Here is a 14,368-nt window from a genome sequence, read left to right as displayed (position 1 = left end):
TCTTTACCATCTTTTCCATTTTCAAATAGAGAGCAGTAACAACAAATGTATACGAAAGTATAGCGACGGAGAAGCAGTGGCGGCGGAGATATAAGCGAAAGAGCAACAAGGCAGAACGAGTAATGACTGGTGCGAACAAAATAGCAGCGGCAAAAAAGCAACAGCCAATAGTGAGTATTATTGACGGAAGCAGAATAGCAACTACTTGTGGAGGTTGAAGAATATAGATTTTAATTATAATTGATTGATACTGAATCCTATTCTACTTATAATGGAGTCGAGTCGCAGGAAATCTATTCTCAGACGACACCAGACTCCCGCCCAAAGGGCTTAATCAAGATAAATCAGCAGCTGAATCCATAGGATCCGCCTCGACTGGAATACAACATCATTCGACAAGATAAAGACCGAATCCCTGAGGATTCAGAAAAAGCGCGTCGATCCTGGGATTCGGACAATTACCAGATCTGTTATATATTCTCGAGTATCTTTCCTATTTGAATACATACTCCAACTTAAGAAGATAACTTTAACTTAGGAAGACGAAACTATTTAGGAAGGCATTCCTAAATAGGACTCTAATCTGAATAAGGAATCACACTCCTAATCAGGGTCAAACCCTACTAAATATAAATTACTTTCCTATTCCATATCTATGAGGCATATATTCGACTACTATAAAAGAAGTTTGAGGCATGCCTAAACACACAACTTACAATAAATACAAATATTCTCCCTTAAGCTAAACTGACTTAAGCATCAAAGAGCTAATCGAACAAACCGTCCGATTAGCCATCTACACTGTTTTTGCAGGATTAACGCCGTAAAAATGTCGGAATCCATCAATGATTTTAATTGGTTTTAATTAGTTTTAGTTACATTACTTTTAAAATTAATGATAGCAACCGGAGTATGATTGCAATTGAGATAAATTCTTAGGTAGAGTTAGTCCACCACGTCATATGTGCACTAAACCTATCACATTATGACACGTCATTAAAATAATGGCATTATCGTGATATTACTATTCAAAAGTATAAAAGAATAAAAAAACAAAATTACGATAGTGCCACTATTTTAATGACGTGTCATAATATGGCGACCTGCGTTTGGGGACTATTGTTGTTGTTCGTTGATTATTGTCAATATTTGTCCTCGTCGTCAGTCTGCTACTGTTGTTGCTCATCGTCAATTTGTTGTTATTTGTCGACCATTGCACTTGCTCATCGATAATTGTTCGAAGGAGCGACAACAAAAGCGGAGGAGGAATAACATAAGTTTATTGCAGCGGCATTGATCTCAGGTTGTTGCGGTGGTGAATAGTGAACGTTGGAAAAAAGAAGTGACGGAGATGGTGGTGGCGGTGGAGGCGAAATAAGGAACAATATGTGACAATGCAAAAAAAAATCTCTAATCTAGCCTTACAAGTTAATATATTCTATAATATTTAATTTTTATTGATATGTAATATTTAAATTTTGAATTTTAAGGATATGAAGGAAATAATTAAAATATAAAAATCATCAAATGTCAATACGAGAAATGAGGTAAATATAAAGATTACTTCTAAAAAGAACAATAATTTCAATAGTGCTTGTATTTTACACATGGGGTACTACTGGGGAGAGGAGATTTATACAATTCCTCAAAATTTTGCGAGTTTTGATCAATTTTCTTGAGAATTAATTTTTTTGATAGTTTGTGTTAAGTTGAGGGGGTGAATTAATCCTTTATTAAAAAAAGAATATTTACAAAAAATGTGTTATGTGTTGCTTTGTGTGTTTTTTGTCGGCCTTTTCATTAGGATGATCAATGATGTAAACTTTTGCTTCTTCCTTAATGCCAAAGGCACATCCCATGTTGCTTATGGAGTGAATAATACGGGTTCATACAGAAATACATCAATAAAATAAAATTTGTGTTTTCTGTAAATAAAATTATAATAGCGTTCAATTAAAAAAAAAATGATGTATCCAAATTATATATTATTAATGTTATTTACAAATAATTTTTTTTACCAATAGCTTATATCTCAAATGGTATAAGTATTGCCTGCCCTAAGCGCTGGGCAGCAGTTTGCAAATATCGTAAGTTCAATTTTTTCCACAGCTGCTCTTTTTTTTTTAACTATAAATAAAAAATTATATTTTTTCATTTTGATTGCAAATAACATGTTAAATAAAATATACATATGTAAAAAATTTAATTTTCGTGCCATGTATGTTGTATTGCTTAAGCATTTGAGATCATTGTATAATCAAATTTGAAAATGTTTTTCACATAAAAAAATTAAGGCTAATAGGCTGAAAAAACCCTGACCTTTCTATTGATTTTCAATTCCACCCTGACGTTGTAATTTTTGCAATTTTACCCTATTTTGCATTTTTAGTTTTCAATTGCACCCTTAGAAAAAAAAATGATTTTATTATTATAAGGACTAAAATATATAAAACAATTATATTGAAGGATCATTTCATACCTTTTTCAAATGGAAAAATTTCAATAACTCCTTAAACTTAAAAAAGTTCCAAATAAATCCATAATAAAATCTTAATTATAATTCATTATTAATTTTTAATACACCTCACTCCGCTTTCATCGAACCTACCATCACTAGACCAATCGACCGAACTCCGCTTATCACCCACCATCGGAAATCATCGGTTTTTTTTTGGGCCGTCAAAGCCCCTCCTCTTCCGAGGAGCAACAGCTCCTCGGAAGAGGAGCATCTGCTCCTCAGGCGGAGGAGCTGCTGCTCCTCACCGGAGGAGGAGCAGTTGCTCCTCCATAATTTTTTAAAAAGAATTAAAAATTAATTTAAATTTTATTTATTTATTTTTATTTTATTAAAAAGATGATCTTTTTGTATAATTTAAAATTTTAAAAAGTATTTAGATTTTTTGATAAATATAAAGGATCTATTTTTAATATTAGCCAAATAAAAAGAGTTCAATTGAATGACTCAGGGCGCAATTGAAAACTAAAAATACAAAATAGGATAAAATTGAAAAAATTGCAACGTCAAGATGAAATTGAAAACCAAAACAAAGGTTAGGGTTTTTTCATCTATTAAAAATTAAAAGTGTTTTTCTTTAACTGGATTTATATTGGGATTGGAACTTCAAGCCACGTAGGACATATTTTTGAATAGATGGCAAATGCGTAATTTTAGTCTATGTATGAAATGAACAAAACTAATGTGCCCGACTGATTTCCAAAGTAAATTATAATTTTATTTTTTATAACAAAGTAAATTATAAATTATTGGACATAAATATAAGGTAATGCTCATTTTAACAAGATATGGATAAAAACTTTTTATAAATAAAAATTATGTATATTTATATTTAAATATAAATCTAATTATTTAAAAACCACTCACCTTTTAACTTTTTTTTCATTTATAACATAATTTAGGAAACTTCTCTATTTTCGATTTTTATGTTTCATCTGCACCATAAAATTAAATTTTTGATAATTTAATTAATATAAGGTTGAAAATATTAGTAAAAACAATTAAATAGAAGGATTATATCATACTTTTTCTATTTGAGAAAATACAAATGAAGGACTAATTAAAACTCTTTTTAAAGGAAAATAGATCAATTCGATTCATTAGTGTAGAGATGAAATATAAAAATTAAAAATATGGTACAATTGAATTTTTTTTTAGATCATAGTATGAATGAAAAAAGTTATAAGGTGAAAATTTAAAAAATTGTATAGAGGCAATTGCTCATCATGAAATATTGTCATGTTAAAAAGATTACTATTTAATAATATGGTATAATTTAATAAATTATTACCGATGATGTATTGGACTGACCCATATAAAATAAATATTCTATTCAAAAAAAATTATTTAAAACTAATTGTTTAATATGTTTCTAATATCTTTTGACATAAAGTTTAACATCAAACCAAACAAAATAAGATACCGACTTCTTTTTATTTATGTAAAGACAGAGATCATCAATTAAAGACCATCACCAAATATTACTAGAGAGTTGGGATATTAAACAACCTAGGTCACTGAGTTATTCCAATGTTACAGAAAGGGTACTAAGTTTCAAATCGTTAAAAAATGGTCACTAAATTATCAAATTATTTCATGGGATGTCACTCCAGGCAAAACGCACCAAACTTTTTGTGTTTTATCCTACGTGGCATGACATAATTAACAAAAGGTGTATAATTCAGTATTAATTTTGAACAAAATGGTATAACTCAGTACCTGTTTTGTAATTTGCGATAAACTTAATGACCTTCTTTTAAAACGGTGACCTCTTTGAGAAATAATTCGATAACTTAGTGACTATTTTTTAACGATTTGAAATTTAGTACCCTTTTTGTAATACTGGAATAACTCAATGACTCATGCAGTTTAATATCCAGAGAGTTGACATAGAACCTAATTTAAAAGTTGTAATTAGCACTTACTACAATATCATAATATGCATCCTATGAGTGTGAACAAGAACATAAAATTGTAGTTCAAGTCAATTTTTATTTTTTTAACTATAGTTCAAATCAATTTAAATTACTACAATTTGCTTTTTCTTAATTCTCACTACAATGGATTAGGGTAAGAAAGAACAAAGAGATTAGGTGAGAGACTCAGTCTTTTGCGCACTTAAATGCTTGAAGCTGTCTATGAAAGACCAAAAATAGTTTAGTTCTCAATTAATGCTAATTTTCCAGCAAGACTTTTTCTATTGCGTGAGAGAATGCGAGATATACAAATTTTTCAATTTTGTTTTTGTTTGAGGATGGAAGAATACCAAATTATTTCAACCAAAAATGGATTATTATATCATTTATATTTGGATAAAAATGGGTTGTCGGATCAGCCTAATATCATTTGTCTTAAAATTGATAAGAAATTTACAACCATCATTAATTAATTCTCAATCAAATTAATATGAGAAATTATATAAACAACATTGCAATTTTTTTTATTAGGGTTGGGCATGGACCGGTTAACATGTCCATAGACTTTATTTATAAATCAGTCAATAATATTATAGTTTACATAATAAATAATTTTAACTAATTTAACTATTTATTTCATTTAGTATATTATATATATAAATTAAAACTATTCATAAAAACTATTTCTTTAAGCAGGTAAAAAAACCGGTTCAAATATTTAAAACGTTTTGTTAGAAGAAACAAAATCATCCTTAAATAATATATTTTTCATATTGATCATAATGTGTACTGATAGTTTGGAGCATGTATTTGATATTTTGTAGTTTTATCCATACAGGGATATGTTGTTTTAAAATATATTTTGAGTTGAATAATCAACTCGGCAACATGATTAAATTACTTATCTCATTTGATTTGTCGCGCCATCGTTTTCCGTTCGTCACGTCAACTACACATCAACAAATTTTGAAAGGTGATATAATAAAATAAAAGATGGTAGATAAAATTGACTATCATAAAAGATCGTGATAGAATTATTATTCAGTGTAAAGAAGCGGTCATTTTATATGCAATTAATTAGATAAATATTTTTTTATGGAATAAAAGAGAATGAAATGTAATAATTATTTCTATTACATACTTTGGTTCATTTATTAGAATACTTAATGTATGATAAAACTTACAATGTTCTAGCTAAATTTCTCTTTCTAAAATAATATAATTCTAATTAATATAAATAAATAAATTTAATAAAAATAATTATAATCCATTAAAAGATACTCCCTCCGTCCCATTCTAATTGACAAACTAACTAAATTACAATAACCAATACAAACTAATAAATGACATAGATAGTTACTTCTATACCCCTCTATTGATAATGGAGCTAATTAATGCTATTAGTATATTAGTTAAATTCTCATTAAATATTCACCATTTTCCCATAAAAAGTTTAAATTTAAATGAGGGTAAAGATGGAAAGTTAAAGGAAAAAATTATAGTTATGTTAGTTTTGTCAATTAGAATGGGACACCAAAAACTCCATATTTTGTCAATTAGAGTGGGACGAAGGGAGTAATTATATTAAAGTAAGAAAAATTGATTAATTAAATAGCTTATGAGCTTATAATCAAAATCATATATGAGATAGTTTGTGAGCTAAGTATCAAACTTATATACAAGTCTAATTGTGAGTTCTTATCGAGTTCATATAGATGTCAACTTACAAACTCATGATTAAAGTCATATACGAGTTGCTCGTTAACATAGTTGAGCTGAACCTCATTAAAATCAAGTTCGATTCCATAAAAAATGAATATAAATTAGAACTTATTAAACTCATTCATATAAACTAACAAACGAGCTCAGACTCTTACTTAGCCGAAATACCGAATTGTTTATGAGTAGTTCAATTCGTTTACCGCCCCTTGGATAATCATTTACTATTTAAATGTTTAATTATTATACATGATCTCATTAATTATAGTAAATTCATTAAAAATAGTAATTTTTTGGCACTTATATTTGTAACATTTATCAATTTGGAATACATAAAATAAAATTTAATTATTGATAATAATGTAAAAAATAAACATAATTTTGATTTTTTTTGAAACTACATAATTTTAAAATTTTAGTATCACATCATCATCTAAATTTTAATCTTTTGTTTTCTAAATTGCATAATATAATTTAAAATACTCAATTTTGGTTTATTTATTTAAAGAGTTTTTATATTGTAATTGTTTTAAGAGCATCTCCAAAAGTATTTCATTAACATTTTACAGAAAAAAAATGGAAAAAAAAATTGAATTAATTTTGTAATATAAAATACTCTTAAACAATATCGATAGAAATGCTCCAATGACATAATTTAAATTTGTTCGTTAAAAAATAATTATTAGTTTAATCCATCAAAACTGAAGCAAATTTACTATTATAGTTTACTGTTAAATTTATTAGTTAAAAGTTTAAACCATCAAACTATTTTTTATACTTATTTTTCTATTTTATAACTAAAAAATAAAAGTAAAAAATACATAAAAAAAAGAAATAATAATTGCTCTGAGGCCCACAAGACCCAACATAATAAGACGCGTGAAATGGACCCGCCATTTATTAGTGAGTTCGTGAACGGGCGCGGGAGTTACTAGTCAGGTAGTCTATAAAGACAACAACAAAGAATTAATTTGCCCCATCAACTTGGCACAAAATATTAAAAAGATCAATTTCAACATTTTTTGACATATAAAACCTTCAACTTGGCAATTTAATCCAATTTCCACCTTGTTGAACGCTTGTATTCCACTCCGTCCAAAAAATACGCTATGTTATTATTAGTTTTTTTCACTATTTCACGCTTACTCCCTTCTAGCCATCTTCAATATTATTTTTCAAAATATCGTCATTAAAAGAAGAGTTGTTCCCTTCCGAACAACACCTGAAAAATTCCAAGAGCGAACATGAAAGCTACTATTAATACAGTTCTATTGTTGTTTTACCTCAATGAGGGCCGTGTTTTTACGGTTTTCTTGATTACTTTAACAATGTATTATTTGAATTTTTCGTCAACACCAATATCAAGTTTTACCTCGTTGAGTCACCATTTTGAAAAATATATATTATTTTTTTATGATTTGACGTACACGTGTGAATATAAAGTGAGATAAAGTGTCAAGTTAGAGGTTTTATTTGTCAAAAACTGTCGAAATTGACCATTTTGATTTTGTGATAAGTTGAGGGTGCAAATTGTCGTTTGTTCATAAAGGAAAAGTAGTTTGAATTGAAACTTTTATGTGTTTCTTTTAATAATGTTTTCAAAATTTACTAAATTCACCAACCTCCCTCTTTTGCAAAGAACAATTCAAACCTGAAAATTATAAATTTGTTTTAATTCTATTACCATTGGCACTTTAAAAATACAACTATTATAATTCAAGAGTGAACTTGAAAGTAACTTTATTTAAAAATACATGACTTTTTATTTTTAAAATATCCACTCTCCATTTTATGTCCATTTTCTTAAAAGTAAATGTATTCCATTTTTTAATGAATGCATTGCTATTATGAATATATTAACTTTTACTATGACCAAATTGAAAAATGGAGGGGTGAGCAAAATATCCGACCGGCCAATTTAATCAACAACTTAATGTCTTAAAAAATCCTGACCTTTCGACCCTTTTTCAATCCTACCCTGACGTTGAAAATTTGTCAATTTTATCATAATTTGCATTTTTTTCATTTCAATTGTACCCTAAAACATAAAAATGTCATTTCTTTATTTAACAAAAGTTCAAAAAAAATTCTTTAAAAATTATCAATTTAATATAAAAAAGTTAATCTAATGCAAAAAGGGTCAATTTAGAGAATTTTTTTGAACTTTTGTCAAATAAAAAAGGTCATTTTTATGCTTCAGGGTACAATTGAAATGAAAAAAATGCAAAATAGAGTAAAATTGACTGATTTGCAACGTCATGATAGGATTGAAAAGGGGGTGAAAGGTCGGAATTTTTTAAGACATAGGCCTTAACCAACTAAATTGATGGTTTTCCATTCGTTTAGCTTGGTGAAAAATATGAGTTCCGCGGGTTTGATTGCGAAATTTTCAAATATTTCGGTTTTTGGTTATCGGCTTGGTTTGTGATTTAAATTATATAAGATCGTACAAACTAGTAATTTGATTTTTTCCCCTTTTCTTTTGTTCTTTTTTGGGTTAACCGAACTGACCGAGTTACCGGCTTATTCGATTCAGTTTGATTTTGATTTTTCTCAGTCGGTTCAATACATGTTAGAGTTTTATATTCGGTTGCTTGAATTTGAACTTCGATCGATCAGTCAATTAAATTTTAAAAGTTGCGGCTTTGATTTTAACCGAATCGACCTAATGCTCACTCTTAAAAAAGGTCGAAGATTTGTTATGAATATAAAATTTAAAATTTATAAAATAAAATAAAGACATATTACACCCTCAAGATGAAAATACATACTATTACATTCTCACTCTTACCACAAGATCTGAATACATACAAAATATCCGACATTTATCAATTTTCACTGTGTGGACATATAATAACAATCCAAAACTGAATATTCGGATAATTTAAGAGGCCGAGCCCGAGGCCAGAGCCCAAATAAAAGATGGAACGCAGTCCATATATACAAATGCGCCTTTTATTTTCTTCCTTTCCGGCACCGGTGACTTCCCTCCCAAGCGAACTCGTCGAAGCGGCTCGAAAGATTATACAGGTTACAATTTCGTCTGTTTAATAGGTATTTTTACTGTTAAATTTGCAGTTATTTTTGTGATCGTTTACAGTCTCTGCAAATTTTAAGCTAAAATTAATCATTAATTTGTTAAAATCAATTCGCTTGTAGCAAGAAAAGATGGAGGCGACAGGAAACAATCAACCACCGCAACAGCCACCACCGGCGGCTATTTCTTCGTGTCGAAAGAAGAAGAGCGAACAGGCGAATTTTCTTGAGGATGTGAAAGATCATGTCGATGAGTTCATTCATGCTTCTATGGACGAACATAAAAGTTGCTTTAAAAAGACTATCGGCAAGGTTTTCATTTAATTCTAATTATCACTTACTAAAATTACTGCTAATTAGTAATTACTAAAATTATTCAAATTCTATAGATAATGATATAAGTTTTAATCAATTTTTTTTACAAACATTTCAATTCATTTAACATTGCAATTTTGAAGTCTTCTAAGAGTTTAGTGTACCGAATCATAAAATTGGATGAGAATCTTATTCTATTGTTATTTCCTTGGATGAACCTGCACTTAATTGAATTGCTGAGGTGCTTATTTTCTTTTTCGTTTTTCAGATGTTTGGAATGTCAAAGATTGTTGCGGAGAGAGAGGCCGAGTCTAAAGGCGTTGAGAGTTCTTTGCCTCTTCGCACTGTAGTGTCAGACTAGACTTTGATTTTCTTATGTAAATCGTGAGAAAATTTTATTTTCTGATATTTTAGTTTGAGTTTAAATAAGTACGAATATAAACTAGCTGTTCTCGGCTGATTTTCAATTGAATGTGTATTTTTTAATGATGTAGTGTTCATAACTTCATACATGAGTTATTTGTGTTGTGGTTGTGAAAGCCATGTTTCAGCTACTAATCCTGGAACTTGAGAGCTGAATTTAGTCCGATATATCCAATGCGATCATCCATGTAATTGTTGATGGAAACTGACTTGGAATGTAGCAGGATGAAATCTCGTGATTCTGGGATGTTGCTGCTGAACTTGCATTTAAGATTATATCGCCTTTCTTTTCTCTGTGAATTCATGATCTTTGCATGATTTGTTAACTATTCTTGGTTCATCCTTGGACGAAGTTTTGCTGGTAAGCATTTCCAAGCTATTTGCTGACTGTTTTTTTTTTTTAAAAGGAAACACCTATTTTAAACTTCAAAAAAGTATAGCCGGTTTTGAAAGATTGACTTTCACCTGTTCTTTTAGATGTAAGGGGATAATTACTCTTTCATTACTGTTCTCTTTGTTTCTGCCTTTCCAGAGATGCCCCGGAATCAAATTGTAATTCCAAGGTTCAAACTTGGAAACCATGGTGATAGGTAAACATCTCTGATCGACCTATTCATTTACTTTCGAAGTATCGCCTTTAACTTGTTGTTGCGCCTTTAACTTCTTGTTGCTGTTGTTCTTTTGGCCTCAAAATCTTATTTATTTTTTTGGTCTGATCTCATGTCAGGGGTCAAAGTGAGCGTTTTTTGTATTATTTAAATGGAAAATACTAGAAATTGAAAACTTAGAAAACTGAGAAAACTGAGAAACGGAGAAGAAAATATAAAACTGTAAACGGGACCGCAACATCCCAAACCCTAGAGCTCGGCTTCCATCTTCTCTTTCAGGTAATCCTCTCTATCTTTTGCTCTCTCTGTTCCGGAACTATAAGTCTTGGTTCTGATTTAGGGTTTTGCTTTTATTTCTTTGGGGCAGGAAGAGCAATTAGGATTCCAAATTCGTAATTTGAAATCGAATTTTATGATGGAGGACTGGGGTAAGTGTTGCTTTTGCTTCTGAGGTTAACAAATAATTGAATTGCTTATTTTTAGGGTTCTACAGTGTTATTAGGGTTCGATTATAAACTTATACCTTGTACCTTGATTTTGTTTCAATATATATGTTACTGCATTAAGCTTTGTAAGCTCTAAAGTTTGTCATGATTTCTTTGGGAGTTGTGTTATGTATATTCATCTCTTAAACATTTAAATTCTTAGATATTGATATAAAAACAGATATGAACTATATGGTCCTATTTCATTAGCACTGAATGAGAATTTCCATGTGGTTTGTATCACTTATTTGTTACCGTTAGTCTTTTCTGTAAATTGGAAGAAAAAAATTAACATCAAACTTAATGGATTGTTTAAATTTGAAGATTTATCAGGTTTGGAGTATGTCATTTGTATTCTATATGTTGGAACTTTTGCCTTCAAATTTGTATTAATCCTTTCTCCAAATTTCACAATTTTGCAGTGTGCTATATGTTTTTTTCCATACTCTCTTGGAGTTATCTTCATTTAATTTAGCGATAATATTGTGCTTTTGTTTTAGAGGATGATAATTTGTACTTTTGTTTTAGAGGATAATAATATTCCACCTCTCCTTTCGAAGGAGCAACTTAAAAGTAAATGGGATGATGAAGGCATGGATGAAAATGATGTGAAAGAATCTTGGGAGGATGAGGAAGAACCAGCTCCGGTACGATTGATGATGTAATTATGCCTTATGTTATTTTAATCTTTAGACAGTGCTTTTTCCTAACCAGAATTACCAACACATCCAGACATCAATCTATTACAATAGTTATGAGATTTTAAAAAAAGTAATTACTCGTGGATGGTACTTCTCCACTCTTCTTAATGCTGGCAACCCACCTTACCCTCTTATATGGTTCTGTGTTTTGTTTATTTTTGAAATACAGGTGCAATGTGTATAATATGTTGAGTTAATTCTCTTATGGCTGTTCTTGTAACTTTAAGAAAATTGGTTTTTTCTTATTTGTTCATTCTCTACTGCCTAATGTCCTCTCTTCTTGAACTATAAGGAAGAATAAATTCAATTCTGCTACAAAAAATTTGCAACAAATAATTGACAGGGTTTATGTTTGTGAGTTTAAGCAGCAGTTAGGTTAAGAAGCTCAGTCGTTTGAAAATTGAGCTTTAAGGGGAAGTCTTGCAGATTCAATAGATTAGGATATCGTTTCTTTTTTACTTAGTGTCATTTGGATCATATCTTGTGTTAATGTATGGTACTCCTGAAATGCAGTGATAGTGCCTTTGTATTCTTATCTTTGCATTACCAAAATATATGTGTGAATTGGGATTGCCCGATGGAGAAGAGAGTGAAAAATAATGGCGGTGATCTTTTCCAAGCTGTTTCAGTTCTTAGTTGAGTTTTCCTCTTTGCTACCTGATATGTTTCTAATTTTGGACAATAACAGTTTACCTGACTGTGTTTGGGAGTTATTTTGGTAAAATTTAAGATAGGAGAACCAGAAAAACATATACCTGTAAACTAGTAAAAGACTAAAACGCAAAGAGTTCAGTAAATTTGGACAGTACGGTTTTGATTTTTCGTCTGTTTAACAGGTATTTTATTGTTAAATTTGTAGTTATTTTTGTGATAGTTCACAGTCTCTGCGATTTTTAACCTAAAATTAATTGGAATCAATTCATGTGTAGCGAGATAAGATGGAGGTCACAGGAAACAATCAACCGCCGCAACAGCCACCACCGGCGGCTGTTTCTTCGTGTAGAAAGAAGAAGAGCGAACAAGCGAATTTTCTAGAGGATGTGAAAGATCATATCGATGAGTTCATTCATGCTTCTATGGACGAACATAAAAGTTGCTTTAAAAAGACTATCAACAAGGTTTTCATTTAATTCTTATCAGTTCCTAAAATTATTCAAATTCAATTTAGATAATTATATAAGTTTTAATCAATTTTTCATTTTACATTGTGATACCAAAGTCTTAATTTAGTGTACCAAACCATAAAATTGAATGGGGATCTTATTCCATTGTTATCTCCTAACCTGCACTTAATTGAATTGCTGAGGTGCTTATTTTATTTTTTCGATTTTCAGATGTTTGGAATGTCAAAGATTGTTGCGGAGAGAGAGGCCGAGTCTAAAGGCGTTGAGAGTTCTTTGCCTCTTCGTACTGTAGTGTCGGACTAGACTTCAATTTTCTTATGTAAATTCTGAAAAGATTGTATTTTCTGATTTTTTTAGTTTGAGTTTAAATAAGTTCAAACATAAACTAGTTTTTCTATGCTGATTTTTAATTGAATGCGTATTCTTTTAACGTTGTTGTGTTAGTGTATGAGTTTTCTATTGTGATTGTGAAAAATGTTTCAGCTACTAATCCTGGAACTTGAGAGCTGAATTTAGTCTGATATATCCTATGCAATCATCCATTGTAATTGTTCTAAGTAGATGGAAACTGACTTGGAATGTAGTGGGATGAAATGATGTGATTCTGGGCTGCTACTGCTTTACTTGCACATTAAAGATCAGAAAGTACTTTTTTTACCCTGTGAATCCGTGAATCTTTGCATTGATTTGCTAACTATTCTTGGTTCATCCTTGGACGAATTTTTGCTGGTAAGCATTTCATTTCCAAGCTATTTGCTGACTGCGTTTTTTTTTTTAAGGAAACACTTATTTTAAACTTCCAAAAAGTATAGTCGGTTTGAAAGATTGACTTTCACTAACCGCGGTCCTTTTAGATGTGAGGGGATAATTACTCTTTCATTACTGTTCTCTTTGTTTCTGCCTTTCCAGAGATGCCCCAGAATCAAATTCTAATTCCAAGGTTCAAACTTGGAAACCATGGTGATAGGTGAACATCTCTGAGCGACCTATTCATTTACTTTCGAAGTATCGCCTTTAACTTGTTGTTGCTGCTATTCTTTTTCTCCTGTTGCCTTTTCAGCTATCTAGGCTGGGGTACAATGCATAGTGGATTATAAGATTTCCTGTCCAACGAGGAAGGGATATTAGTCACTAATCCTGCTTTCCGTAACTTTCTTAATTTCTTTGATACAACAGATATTCGTGGTGTAAAAAAGGTCTCACCCGATGCAAGAAGTGCTCCTGTACTGTTGCAGGAGTAGAGGGAGGGTGAGCACATGTCCTCAACCTTCTCCTTTTCGCAGATTTTTTTTTATTAATTGTGGTATTACTTTGCTATAAAATAGAATATAATCTGATCCGATGCCTATTTTTAAATCCAAAAATGAAACAGTTGAGCAATTCTGGGTCTGGTCATGTGGTGGTGATGTTCTTGTTCTAATTGAAAGGAAGCATGCATTTGAGGAACCGCTATGTTTTGGTGATTGTTATGTTTGTGTGTAGAATGTGATGTGATATTTCAGTTTTGAACTTAACCTGAACTCTTC

At 30.4% G+C, this 14,368-nt stretch overlaps 2 protein-coding genes across 2 annotated transcripts; both read left to right on the top strand.

The window, feature by feature from the left end:
- The first annotated feature begins 9,057 nt into the window (after positions 1–9,057).
- On the top strand, positions 9,058–9,987 carry LOC126686817 (uncharacterized). The gene is made up of 3 exons (XM_050381069.1): positions 9,058–9,180; positions 9,310–9,498; positions 9,770–9,987. The coding sequence occupies exons 1-3, from the start codon at positions 9,073–9,075 to the stop codon at positions 9,860–9,862; spliced, it is 390 nt and encodes a 129-aa protein (XP_050237026.1). The 5' UTR covers positions 9,058–9,072; the 3' UTR covers positions 9,863–9,987.
- Positions 9,988–10,104: 117 nt separating this feature from the next.
- Positions 10,105–13,272, top strand: LOC126687906 (uncharacterized). Its single transcript, XM_056106392.1, has 6 exons — positions 10,105–10,514; positions 10,652–10,811; positions 10,900–10,960; positions 11,546–11,664; positions 12,648–12,836; positions 13,053–13,272. Exons 3-6 carry the CDS (start codon positions 10,945–10,947, stop codon positions 13,143–13,145), a joined length of 417 nt encoding a protein of 138 aa, XP_055962367.1. The 5' UTR covers positions 10,105–10,514; positions 10,652–10,811; positions 10,900–10,944; the 3' UTR covers positions 13,146–13,272.
- Positions 13,273–14,368: the final 1,096 nt, after the last annotated feature.

Source organism: Mercurialis annua, linkage group LG6 (genome assembly GCF_937616625.2).
Source record: "Mercurialis annua linkage group LG6, ddMerAnnu1.2, whole genome shotgun sequence".
Taxonomy (NCBI): domain Eukaryota; kingdom Viridiplantae; phylum Streptophyta; class Magnoliopsida; order Malpighiales; family Euphorbiaceae; genus Mercurialis; species Mercurialis annua.
Note: the sequence above shows the minus strand (reverse complement) of the source record. Positions and strands in the feature narration are given on the sequence as shown.